Source organism: Scophthalmus maximus, chromosome 13 (assembly GCF_022379125.1).
Source record: "Scophthalmus maximus strain ysfricsl-2021 chromosome 13, ASM2237912v1, whole genome shotgun sequence".
In the NCBI taxonomy this organism is placed as follows: domain Eukaryota; kingdom Metazoa; phylum Chordata; class Actinopteri; order Pleuronectiformes; family Scophthalmidae; genus Scophthalmus; species Scophthalmus maximus.
Window position 1 is genome coordinate 7,403,193 of NC_061527.1, and position 13,731 is coordinate 7,416,923.

At 42.5% G+C, this 13,731-nt stretch overlaps 1 protein-coding gene across 1 annotated transcript; it reads left to right on the forward strand.

Moving 5' to 3' along the window:
• Positions 1–954: 954 nt before the first annotated feature.
• On the forward strand, positions 955–12,879 carry rexo1 (REX1, RNA exonuclease 1 homolog). Its single transcript, XM_035647983.2, has 16 exons — positions 955–1,302; positions 2,630–4,515; positions 4,640–4,741; positions 6,292–6,502; positions 6,615–6,763; positions 6,943–7,080; positions 7,187–7,310; positions 7,523–7,648; positions 8,169–8,309; positions 8,625–8,738; positions 8,904–8,977; positions 9,169–9,279; positions 9,918–10,033; positions 10,122–10,260; positions 10,616–10,736; positions 11,749–12,879. The coding sequence occupies exons 1-16, from the start codon at positions 1,113–1,115 to the stop codon at positions 11,835–11,837; spliced, it is 3,831 nt and encodes a 1,276-aa protein (XP_035503876.1). The 5' UTR covers positions 955–1,112; the 3' UTR covers positions 11,838–12,879.
• Positions 12,880–13,731: the final 852 nt, after the last annotated feature.

Here is a 13,731-nt window from a genome sequence, read left to right on the forward strand (position 1 = left end):
AATAGGAATACAATTTTAAAGCACATGTTAAAGTAGTAATGGTTCTTAAATGTGCTCTATATACAGTATGACATTTATTATTAAATTAAGCTTCAATACTTGTCTAGCTCTACAAGCTTTTTCAGTCTAGAGAGAAATATTCAAACTCTTGTGACGTTTGGTAAATGTATAAAGATTTGTATTTTTTACTTCAAGCTTAAGAACAAAACAAGCTGCGGTGTACTTACTTCCTGAATGTAAGTTGGAGTTTAGCTTGTGTTCAGACAAACTCAAATGAATTGATCAATTTGGCATTTAAAGCGGATGTTCGAACATTTTAAGGAAACTCACTTAATCAGTCTCTTTTAGTTCAGCTCCATAGTTGATGAAAACAGGGGTATTGGTTATTATCAAGGCAATAATTCTACAAATAAACGTTTTGAAACTGAAGTGCATGATATTTTATTTTTTTGCCCCTGGGGGGGGGACGCCACCACCACCACCTTTCCAGACAGTTTGACACAAGGCCAAGACAACAACCCACCTCTGGAGTCATGAGAAATAAAACGTTTTAAATCACTTGTCTCACTTTTTTTTCCAAAAAAACCCAAACCCTGAGCTATGCCAAACAATGCGTCTATGAGAAGCAACACTCAAGTGTTTCAGCCAGATAATGTGACTACATTTTTTTGCGGGAAAGAGCTTAGCGACAGACAGTTGAATGAATCAGAATAAAGTTGAGAGGAGCTATAATCTCCAGCAACTCGTTGATCACTACATACTTTACTTTAAGAATAGATTTGGTCTAAAATAGAATCAAATGGTTTCTTTGAAAACGTTAACTTTTGATTATTTAAGGTCTGTTCTGGGTCAAAGGTTAACTCGTTCGCCATTTAAACTTCCTCCATAACGTCAGCGAAGTAGACACGTGTAAGATCTCGCGAGATTTCAGCGCCCCGCTCCGCCCCTCCCCCTCTCTACCTCCTCCTCCCACAATCCAACATGGCACCGTAGGGACGTTGTTATTGTTCCGCCGCTCGCCCCCAAGCTTCCCCGAGCAGCACGACGGACAAACCACGCCGACGCGACGACCGACGGAGTTCACGCGGGCATGAGAGCAACACCCGGGAACCATGTTACGGTCCACCGGCTTCTTCCGAGGGATCGACTGTCCGTTTTACACCGAGTACGGCGAGGGCAAAGGCAGCCGGAATGGGTGTAACAGACCCTACTGTCACTTCAGGCACAGCCAGCAGAGACGGCCGTCCTACGGAGCCCCGGCGGATGTTAGGAAGCAGCGGGACGCACACTCCGCACAGAAAGGTGCTCGCCCATGTTTCGGTTTTTTAAAACTTATTTAAAAGCCAGAGAGTGAACGCAAATGATGGAACGTCTCAGCTGATGGGAAAGACGTGTGTGTGTCTCTCTCTCTCGCTCTGTGTGTGTGTGTGTGTGTGTGTGCGCGCGCGCGTCTCTCTGTGTGTGTGTGTGTGTGTCTCTCTCTGTGTGTGTGTGTGTGTGTGTCTCTGTGTGTCTGTGTGTGTGACCTCAGTCTTAAAAACATGCAGAAGTGATGTTCTGTTGTTGTCGTTAGCTACATTTGCATTCAGATGATATCTGCAGTTGATGTGTCTGGTCAGTTTTTTTTTTATCCCCATATAGAGTCTGTTGTAAACTGATGCATCGTGAGGAAGTGCAAGTTGATCTGTGTTGTATTTCTACCAGTCAGGGAAAATTAAAGTGCATACAATTACTTATAGAGAAATGTAATACGTATAAATATACATAACAACGATTAAAACACAAGGTAATGTACCAGATGCTGTAGGTACCAACACAAACTTACATTTGCCAAATTATTAGGTACTCCTAATCCTAAACCAGGTCTAAATTGTCCTACACTTAAATCAACATAAGATAAGATGATCCTTTATTCATCCCACAAAGGGGGGAATGTGGGTGTTACAGCAGCAAAGTGGAGAGCAGAATATATATATATATAAGCAATGATATATGTACAAATATAAATACACAGCTGTAACAATATGTGCACATGGAGAATAAATAATTGACACCTCTTTAGCACAATCTCAACATTGAAACCTTCACAAAAGATGGGTTTATTATGTGAATGTAATAGATAACATTACTTTTAGTATAGGTGTACCTAATAAACTGACCCCACTATTTAAAAACAAAGCAAAACGAAGAAAAAAAACGTCTCCTGGATTATTTTGCTGTCCCCAAAAAGTGTGACAAACATAATTGGTGCATTTCCCTTTAAGACTTTTCCACAGTCCACCTGAGCTTGATGATTGTTGGCAGGTATTAGATGTGTAATTATGACTAAGTGTAAAAGTTGTTGTTGATTGTGGGCACCTGGTTTGACAGTACAGTTTAACTAGCTTCTTATAAATCTTGTAAAGTTTGTAACTTATAACATAAACAACACATTGTACTATGGAGAAAATGAAATGATTTAGTGTGACATATGTAGCATCATGATACCTGATACCAGCTCAATGGAGCTCAGTATTTGGGCCACTTGGATCAGTGCCTCTGTATTTGAAAGCTCGAATCTTCCATTTTTTGTGTTCAGTTATACTGTAGTTCTGTGTTATTAAGTCCGGATTGCCTTGTGTCCCCGCAGAACAAGGTTATGATCCCTTCAACCCAGAAGTAGTGAGGCCCCAGGAGCAGCAGAATGGAAAGTCGGAGTCCTCGGGCGACCTCAATGGTGCTCTGGAGCTGGTCAACCGGGCCATTGAGGAGGTCCGCGGTGAGGTGGAGAGGGAGAAGAGGAAGCTCTCTCGGATTGGGGATGAGCCTTACAATCCCAGTAAGAGTGCCAGTTTGCCCTCATCTGGTGCTGTTAAAAGTAAAACAGCAGCTTCACACATGGCCTATGATCCTGGGAGTTATCAGATAACATCGGTGGGTTATAATCCCGCCCCTGGCTGCAGCAAGTACACCTTGGATTCAGACAACCAGGGGGGCAACAGTAACTCTATGGAATATGTTCCTACTTCGGTGAAAAAACCTCCTCCTCGGACACACGCTCGCCAACCCCCCTCTCCCCCTCCTAGCCCAAAGCATTCATACAGCACATCCTCCTCTAAGTGTAAATACACTTTGGACAATTCAAGACCATCTACAGACATGGAGTATGACCCACTCTCCAACTACTCAGCAGGAATTACAGCGAAAAGAAAGCGGGACGAGCGTTCCCAGGCTGCTAAGATGGACAGAAGCAAGACGCACAAACTAGCCAAGTGTGATATGTCCGATGAGGAGTATGTTGTAGCTGTGAAAATACCACAGCAGCAGAGTGTGGACACAACAAAATACACGTTCTCTGACTCGGGTGGCGAGAGCTCTGGTACAGAGTATCGACCCACCTCTCTTAGCAATCTCAAGCAGAGAAAAAGCAACACTTGTTCACCTGGTGTCACTTTTGGGAAGGAGAGAAAAGACAGAACTGAAAGTGTAAAAAATGCACTGACACAGAGGAATAAAGAGGATGGGGCACAGGACTCGGACGTCCAGGAAAATATTAAACAGAAGGGCGATCCAGAGAAAAAGAAAGTGGCTAGTCGAACTAGTGAGAAAAGTGGCAAATCTGAGAAACTTCGTAAACATGAAAAAGAGGCAAACAAAACTTTAAGCAGTAAGAGTAGTGGCAGCAGTATCAATGTGAAAGGTTCAATTAAGAACTCAAACCAGGAGTCTGCAAAAAAAGAGAACAAGAGTCTTGGGAAGAGAGATGATAGAAAAATCACAGCGAAGGATAAGACAAGTGATAAAATCCAGAGGGAGGGTAGAGACGAAAAGAGAAGTGACGGTAAGATCAAAGCTGTGGAAAAGGTTAAAACGGACTCGACCAAACGAGACAGAGACACAGAAAATGGTTCAAGGGAAAGCAAGAAACCCAGAACATTAGACAAGGAAAAGGAACAGAGCAAGTATAAGGACCGCCAACATAAGAATGGTAAACTTGAGAGGAGTAAAAAAGACGAAAAAGACGTGAAGAAAATTAACAAAAGCAGTTCTCGGAGTGGGAGTAGTGGGGCTCACGGTAAAGGGAGTTCTGACAACGGCCATAAGACGAAGCAAAACATCAGCTCGTCAAATGGGAAAAGAGTTGAAAGCAAACGGCAACGTGTGAGTCTGAGCCACGCTGATCTGTTCGGAGATGAGAGTCCAGAGCAGGCTAAACCGATTGAGGTGGACGACGATGACGACGACGACGACGACGATGATGATGATGTAGAGGAGGTTCTGGTGAGAAAGTCAGCAGACGCTTTAAAGAGGGGATGTCTCAACAAGAGGAAAGCGTCAGAGCGGACGCTGTCTTCTTCTGACGACGAGGGCGACTGCGGTGCCGCCGGTAAGGACGAGGTCGACGATGTTGACATGGACTTATCCAGTTTCCAGGACGATCTGGACTTTGACTCCGATCCCATGGAGGAGTGTTTGCGGATCTTCAATGAATCCAAGGATGTGAAGAAGGAAGACAAGGGCAGGCAAACTAAACAGGTATATTATTTTGTGCACTGTACTTGTATTATTCGTTTACAGCATACCTCATTTTACTCATATTTTGCCGAGGCCCGTCAGCGGAATTTGCTTTGCATAAACTTGCTATGTTGCGTCCTCTCAGCCCTCAAGGGATTCGGAGGAGGAGAAAGGCACAGAGAGCACTTTAACCACTCTCGTCCCCGGTCAAAAGAAGAGAGTCTCCCATTTTGTCGCCAAAGGAAATGTAAGTATTTTCATCGTAAATCTATCGTCTTTCTCCGTCACACAATGTCGTCACATTACAGGATGAGAACACGATATCTGAAGCTGTGTTATACAACTCGATCAAAGGATGCAGCATTTCAGAACATCCTTTTATACGAAGCATGCAAAACAGTCTTTTCAGAGGATTAGATATTATGTTACCATGTTAATTTAACTTTTTCATGGAAGGAAATTTACAAAATCTGCACACAGCGTTTTGGATGAGAAGCAGTTTTTGTATTTACACCAGCCCAGCGCTTGTGATCTAACCGATCAGCCCATCCTGCTGTCAGTCAACGTGTCATTAGCCATCACCTCTTGATTGTAAACCACTAACCTAATTTGTTGTTGTTGCATGTTTGTTAAAGTGACATGCTTGAAAAGTTGTTCAATCTCCGACTACATATGAAAGTAGGATGGTTCGGTAGAGGTTTCGAGAAAAAACCTGAGATTCAAATTACTTTGAGTGAATGTTCCTTGTTGCACTCACGAGGCTGTTGGAAACTCAAAGTTGCCACTAGTGACCCTTAAAACTCATAGATTTCACTGAGTAGTTGTGCCGCTGTCCTGTAACAGGTTATTTGAGCCAAATGGATGACAAAGTGACGGAATTAAAACGTCTTTGTGGTGCTTTCACCAGTGGCATTACAACCAAGGAAGGAAGTATAATGTGAGAATGTTGTTCGCTGAGGCAGAGCGAGGGACGGCGATGGGGTTTTCCAGGTGATCCGTTCTGACGGTTAACCGACTCTTGGTGTTTCCAAAGGGGCTGTGAGCTAAACAGTCGGTAGTTGGTAGTCTGATCAGTGGGCCGTCGCCGTCATCAGAAGCTTTACTAAAGGCCCAGTCTGTAGTTTTTTTTTTTGTCCACATAAAGTTGAGGTACAGTCATATAATCAAGTTTAAGTTACATTTTAAATAATAATCAGCAATTTCTGTATTTCTTACAATAAACCTATTAGGTGTATAAATTCTGCATCAGCTTGATCAGAGGTGACGATATAGCAATATGAATAGAGATGTTTAAAAAATACTGCGATAAATAGGTTTCATCTGTTGGTTCACTTCATACAAAGGGCAGTAAACAGGAAAAAAAACAAGACCAATATTTGCTTTTAAATACAGCACCAGTTTTCACACAGTTTTTCAAGGTACTCAACAGGTTGGGCATCCTGGAGAACACAGTTCTTCGGTGGATTTATTCAATCAGTGGATCTATTGGATTTATTAAATCGGACTTGAGATGTTGAGATCGGGACCTTGTGGGGGTCACACCATATGTTGCAGGCATCTTTGTTCTTCTTGTTACTGAAGATGAGTCTGCAGAATGACTTTGGGACCGACCAGACACCTGACTGATGGCTCTGTGTGATGGATAATAATCTGAACATGTACCAGCAGTTAGAATTGTTAAAAAGGAAACAAAATAGAGACTTTACAGATGATTTTGGACCCATTCCTTGCAATTTTTTTCATCATACTTTCCATACTAAAAACACAATGGTCTCTCTCCCTGCTCCTGTTTTTCAGACCGAAGCACCTTCTCAAGCTGCGGTGCGGTCGTACAGGAGACCCACGGCCCAGGAGGCCTGCTACCAGCGAATGCTGCTGGCACAGCAGCAAGCTGCTCAGCTCTCTGCGTCAGTCAAAGCTGCCTCGCAGAGCTCCAGCTCCGCCTACTCTGGAGAGAGGAAGAGGATCGCGCACCGTCCCAACCAACAGATGACATCCCCCAAAACCAGTACGAGTGCCTCCACCACTCTTATATTGTCGCGGCCTTCAGCTTTGTCTATATTCTTTGCCGTTTTGCAGGTAGAAACTGGATAATTTTGACACTTTGCGTGTCTAACTAGGTTCGGCAGATGCCAAACCAGCTGTCAGTCGAGTGTTTTCCCCCAGCCAGACGCATCCGACTGTCAAGGCTCAAACCACCGCCGGCATTTTGTCAAAGACCACGTCCACTGTAATGACAAAGAGGGTGGCGCACACACCCACCATGAAGGTATCCAGAGGTTTCTGTAGCCAATTACTGTCACTTAGTGCAGCTTTTATATGTTTTTTTTCAGGCTGTAAATTTTGCATTTGCTTAGTGTACGCACATCACTGGCAGAGGTGGACCCCACCTCTCTAGAGAAAAATGTTTAATCTGTCAAGTGTGATTTACCGTCCGATGTTTTTCAGAGTTCTTCGATGAAGCGCCCCATTATCCCCACTGAGTTTGGGGCCAAAGTTCCCACCAACGTCCGCCAGCGCTACCTCAACACCTTCATAGATGAATGCGTCAAATTCTGTCCATCAGAGGACGTTGCCTTCCACATGGTACGAAACAACACCCACTTTGCAGAAAATGCAAATTCTTTCGTTTTCTAGTAGAACAAGTTTCACAGTTCAGACAGTGACGCGATAGTTCAAACTCTTGTTTCAGGCCCTTGACGAAGAGAAGCTGGTGTACGATCGCAGTAGCAGTAAGAACATCTACCTCAACGTAGCTGTCAACACTCTGAAGAAGCTCCGAAACAAGGGCAGCTCCTGTCTATCGCCTGTCGTCAGTATGTCACCTCAGTGCCTCTGCACCACAGTACAACACACAGTAATCACAACATTGTTTTTGTTTTCGTACATGAACAGAAACCTACACGCAAAGCTAAGGATTGCGTCAATGAGCCTGGAAATTAGTTTCAAGCCTTTTTTAAAGAGATGTTATGGTTTCATCAGATAAGAATTTCAGTTTGTAACCCCTCTGTTTGTGTGTTGTTTACAGGGGACCCTGGTTTGCCTGGCAACAGGAAGGCCCAGTCCCACGAGGACGTTCTCGGGGGTCGTCTGGCTGCTACAACCAGCTTCACTGTGAACAGGATGGGTAAACAGCAGGAGGAGAAGCTCACAGGTGAGGACAAGCTCATGCTTTTTTTTCTCTTATTCTGCACAGTGGAGGGCCTTGTTCACAATGACTTGAAGGATCATGTATTCAGTCTTTCCAGGTCCTGTGTTTACTTCAGGGTAGCTTCCCCCGTGATCTGACGTCAAAGGTTGCATAACTAACTGATACTGATCCTTTGTCTGATTAAAAGGAAATCATTTTAAGTATTTATTTTCTAAAAGCAAAGGTGTTACGTTTGTCCCATTCCTGTCAAAATAAAATTCAAACAAATAGATAAAACGATAAAAAAGAAAACCTTCAAAACTTTAAATTACAAAGCTTCCAGTCCTGCCTGTTGCTATTCACCAATCGGCAAGACAAAATCCAAGGTATTATCATACAACTTGTTCATTTGTCAAAAGAGTAAAAATCTGCCATCACAGACGTCACCCAGTGCTTCTGCCTCGCAAGATTTTCTGCCTAGGTTTTATGACATTATTGTCCAAAGACAACATTTGTTTTTACCTGCTGCTCTGTCTCTCCATAGGAGCCAAGCTGTACAGGAAGCTGAACACGTACCTGATGACAGAGGAGCAGCTGCAGGAGCACGGATACCCAAGAACAAACCCGGAGGCCCCCGGCAAGGCATCGATATACAACCTCCCAGAGAAAAAGGCCGTCACCGACCGTAAGTGTCCGCGTGTCCCAACAGCTCTCTCACCATCGATAATTACTCTGTATTTATGAGCCTGCAATTGGCCATATGTATCACATGGCGTTACCATTGGGGCATCAATTCTGTGTTTAGTGCTACTCAAGAAAATTGTCATTGGTTTATAGAAGTTTAAACAAGTCAAACAAACAAACAAACACATTTTCCCGATATACCAGAAGGATAATGAGTGCAGCCACACACACACACACCATTCTCCAGTACTGATGCAGCACTGTGGAGGTCTGGCTATACGTGACTCTCTGACAAGGCTCTGTAATGTTCTTTTAGCCCTAAACAAGGTTTGCTGTCGATGTGGAGCAGAATATAAGATCAATGTCAACGGGAACTGTGTACGGAGAGAGGAATGCACTTTTCACTGGGGACGTTTACGCCGTAATAAAGGTAGGTTTGTTTACATTTCTTTTAGTGTAAATATTTGATAAGCATTCATATCATGAATTTGCATTTTCTTATATTTTGCCTAAATCAACCTCCCTACTTTTTTGAGTGACTTCCTCAACTTTTCTGACTTGCTCTTCTTGTCCGTCTTCCCTCCCTCTCCGTTAGTCGCTGGAGGCTGGGAGACAAACTACAACTGCTGCGCTGCTGCCGTGGGCTCACCAGGTTGTGCAGTGTCCAAGGTATCAACACAACATCGCACAGTATGAAATGACCGGGATGGGTTTATGGGGTGTTTGCCAGTATCATTGCAGCTAAGACTAACTTTCCATTTTACCACTAGGGGGGCAGAGTTTCCTTAATTTCTGTGCCTCCCAGTTCAATAGTACTTTGATGACCATCCTCTGAGTTCTCACATTTCATATTCCCTCAGCAACATGTTCAGGACGGGCGTAAAGAGACTTTCGACGGCTACGTATCGACCTTCAGTAAATCTCTACCACCAGATGGCAACGGAGGGGTGTTTGCTTTGGACTGTGAGATGGTGAGTGAGACAGAGGTTTCCACAAATGGTAACCTACTGGAAAACTCAAATGTAACGAGAAAGGGCAAATTCAGAAGAAATGACGGTGTGTGAGCCGGAATGTCCTAATTGAGCTGAACGTTTTGATGTTTGAATGGAGTTTCTAGGTTGAAAAATGTGAAAGGAGAAGTGGCCAAAAAAAAAAACCCAGGCTGAATTGTTTTTGGAGAATAACATATTGGTTTTTAAAAACAACAATCACAGCTACATCTACCTCTCTTCTTTTGCTTTTCTGCCACATTTTAATATCTCCCACTGTCAGAAGAAAAGGGAAAACTTTGGAGCAGAAGGTTCCAATAATGCCTCTATTATGCCAGTTGCCAACTGCCATTAAAAACGAAGAGGAAGAGTGTACAACCAATCACGTTGCGATCTCTTATCTGGTCCTGGCCCTGAAACACGGCCTTAACCAGAGCTCCAAATTCTTTTGGGACAGTTTTATTGTTATTGGCTGAAGATGCGTTATTCAAAGCTCACATCTTATTATTAAACACTATAATTCCATTTGGGGAAATTAAAATTGTGAGAACGTTATGTCCCAAGTTCTCAGGCTCAGTGCTGTTTTTAAATCTTTTTTTCTTTTCCCTCCTTGCAAACAGTGTTACACAAAGCAGGGCCTGGAACTGACGAGGGTGACGGTCATTGACTCCGATTTGAAAGTTATCTACGACACCTTCGTCAAACCTGAAAGCAAAGTGGTCGACTACAACACGCGGTGAGATGTAGTCATAGTCTTTGAAACAGCAGTGTCAGAAGCAGAGTATTGTAAAGGCAAGTTTGACATCTCGCAACATGATTCACAGATTTTCAGGTGTGACGGAGGAGGACCTGGAGAGCGCCACCATCACCCTGAGGGATGTTCAGGCCGTGCTGCTCAGCATGTTCAGCGCCGAATCCATTCTCATAGGACACAGTCTTGAGAGCGACCTCCTCGCTCTGAAGGTGCACTTCAAATCATTTTACGCTTGTGTTTTTGTACAAATGAATGAATTGAAAATGTAATGATCACTCACTCTTCTGCCTCTTTTGTAATTATGCTTTAGTTCTTTCTCCACTTTAATAAGCCTTGAGGTGACATGGAGTAATATAGGATTATATGGTTTTATTTTCAGTGACTGAAACGGAAACTCAGAAGATATGAGGAAGTCTTTACAGAGCAGTGACACCGTGAAATCTAAATGATTATTTATTAGAGTCATAACAAAGAGGTATCTCTTTGTAGTCAGTTCTTGCAGGAAGCAGGAAGTAAGGACTGAAACAAAAATAAAAACCCTTTTCTTCTCTGTGTCCTTTCCAGCTCATCCACGGTTCAGTTGTGGACACAGCCATTGTGTTCCCTCACCGCCTCGGCTTGCCCTACAAACGTGCCTTGAGAAACCTGATGGCCGACCACCTCAAACGCATCATTCAGGACAACGGTAAGAAAACCACCCAGAGCCATCACACAGCAGTTTTGTCCTTTTTTTACAAGCTCAAACATGAAGAGTTGTTTTATTTGTGTATTATTATTATTATCCATTAATTTCTGTGTTGCAGTCAAAGACATTAACACAGTGGAGGAAAAGGTTTTAACATTAAGTAGAATGCAGAGTTGTGCAATCACAACCAAACAGGAGGATTTAAATAGGTCGATAAAAGTAATTCAATGAATCCAGAACAATGACTCCCAGTGAAATGAGTCAGAGGAAAGGTCCAGTGAAAGTGAGTCCAATGAAATAAAACTTTTATTTCACATTTGACTGCAGTGTGGCCGTGTCTCCAGCAGATGTCATGAAGTCCAAGTGTTGGAAAGATTTATAGAGCATTTTGATGCAGCGCCTGTAGAAAGACTTGTTTCTTCATCACCACTTAATGATGTCTATGAAATTTTAAGTTCTGATGAAAACGAGGTACAATATTTTTCTTTCTCACCTCTTCCTCTCCACCTTAGGGAGGCAATATTCTCCTGTGGGACAAGGTTATTGTCTCTAAAGCTGCTTTCAGATGTTTTTCTGTTTGTTTTTTCCTCCCAGCCCCCTAGAAACACCGAAAAATGTCAGATTGAGCCCATTTGACAATGAAAAAACAAAACACTACTTTTCACAACGAAGTTATCGTCACGTCCTGCCTCCCGCACGCCACAGAATGTTCCGGAAATGTTTCCTCTTGGTGTGAACGCGTCTGACGTGGACAATCTCCAGCTGCATCTGTCATATGTGAAAGGCAAACTTCGTTAAATGACCGAGACCAATTTTCTGGACATTTTCCGAAGTTTGACTTTTACATATGACGTGAGTTTGTGTCTTAACTGTTGGCTGCTCCTTTTGGTGCCATCACGGGGGGGGGGGACATTTATGACTTTGGGGGAAATATTTGACTGACTATCGGCTAAAATTGAACTTCAACACAAACATTTATAATTTCTATGATGATTTGTCCATGTGTTTCCAGTGGAGGGCCACGACTCGAGCGAAGATGCATCCGCCTGTATGGAGCTGATGATGTGGAAGATCAAGGAGGATGCAAAGGTCAAAAGATGACCTCTGACCTGGATCTACTCCACTTCCCTCAGCACCACTTCCTGCGTTCATGTCGGGGTGCGGTAGGCAGAAGTTCAGGAGGCCTGCGCCTGCTCTCGGAGTGTCGAGGTCAGAGTCTTCGGGGGTGGGGGACGGATTGGTTTAGCACGGTGGGAATGTTTTCAGCAGAAGAGCTCACCGTGGTTAAAACCTACTGTACCTGAAAATAGAAAAGTGAACCCCCTTCAAAAGCAATAGGAGCCGGACTTGACAGTGTACTCATTTGCTTGTTGGTATTTCAGTTCTAAATTATGTTAGTTTCAAAAATATTTCTGTTCTTCGAGTGGCGTCTTTTAAGACCTCAAACAGCCGACGAATAAAACCTTTCTATATAGGAACTTCTCAAAATGCCAGGGCATTGTCTGCTGAACGATGATGATGATGATGATGAATATGGTATTCATGCCAGGCTCGATGCTCAGCCTGAATTGCACTATAGAAATGCTCTTGTTGTATAGGGCCAAAGTTTGAGTACCTCATCTGTGTTATAGCGCGTTCACTTCTGATGAATAACACACAATAACTTGTTCTTAGTTACACTTAAGTGCATTGATGTCTTAGTCTGTGGAGCATTGCTACGTAAATGCACTTTTCACGACGCCCGCTCGCTTCGTGTCATCGATGCTCTGGTTTATACGGCAAGTTCTTAGCAAGTTAAATTTCCTGGTTGGCTCTCGAAACCCGACTGATCCTATAATACTTGATCGTCTATAAAGATCCTCGGCAGACGTGTAAAGTCTCCGCTGCTACCTGTTTGGTAAAGTTAAAAATACGCTGACGTGTTGTTGTTCCTCTGTAAAGACAAACGTAGGTTGGGTATTGTAGAATTAGGGCCAGGCTTGTGAATTACAGACAGTTACTTATCATTTAGTGTGAATCGGCTAACCCGCGCTGTTTTATGTTGAAAATGACAGTATCATTTACCCAAGTGCTGTAAATATAATGCAGTTTCCTTTTGTATTTTTTTGGTTGTTAATCTTTTTCTATTAAAAAGGTATTAGTTAAAATCAGATGTCTGAATCTGTCTTTATGACTCTGGACTGATCACAGAACGCTGCTGTTCACCGCTGCATTCATCTTGTTGCTGCCGTCAGCGGTGAAATCATCATTAGTCATAACAGAACCATCACCGGATGAAGTGGGGGCTTTGCATCATGAGTTGTTCCGTTTTTAGGGTTACCAACCTGAACCCTTCCAATAGTTTTAGATGTTTATTTCATCAGTCCATGTTCCGTTACCATTGAAACCTTTCAGTTTGGGCATCAAGCATTATCAAGGGTTATATCTCCACTAATTAATATCCACATATCATTTCTTCCTATAATGATGTGAAACGACTCAAATTACTACTTTGATTTGGAATCCATTATTTTATTTCAAATCCTTTGTGCTGAAGTAATACTAGTATCACTTGTAATACTACCATTATAAATTATTGCATTGTTTGCATTCCAGTATATACTGTACCATGCAAGGTTCACTATAATTAAAGTGTGGATGCTTTCAGAAATTGTTACATTTTCAAAACGAAAAAATTAATTTCGTTCTAATCTGCACTGTAAAGTGCATGTTGAAATGACAATAAAGAAAGTCTAAGTCTAAATAAAGACAAAAATAGTTTCAATGCGTCAATGAACTTTATAAAAATGTACGTTAACAGAATAAATTGAAAATCAAATCAATATTAGTTGTGACCACTCTTAACCTTTAAAACAGTGCAGTTTAAAGCATCTTGTATAACATCCAATAGATCTGAGAATAAAAGCTAGAAAAATATACTATATCATATTGTAATTATATTAAATGAGGACAGTTCACGCTACTAGATTACACTAAATTTCAGTACTGTAGTTAA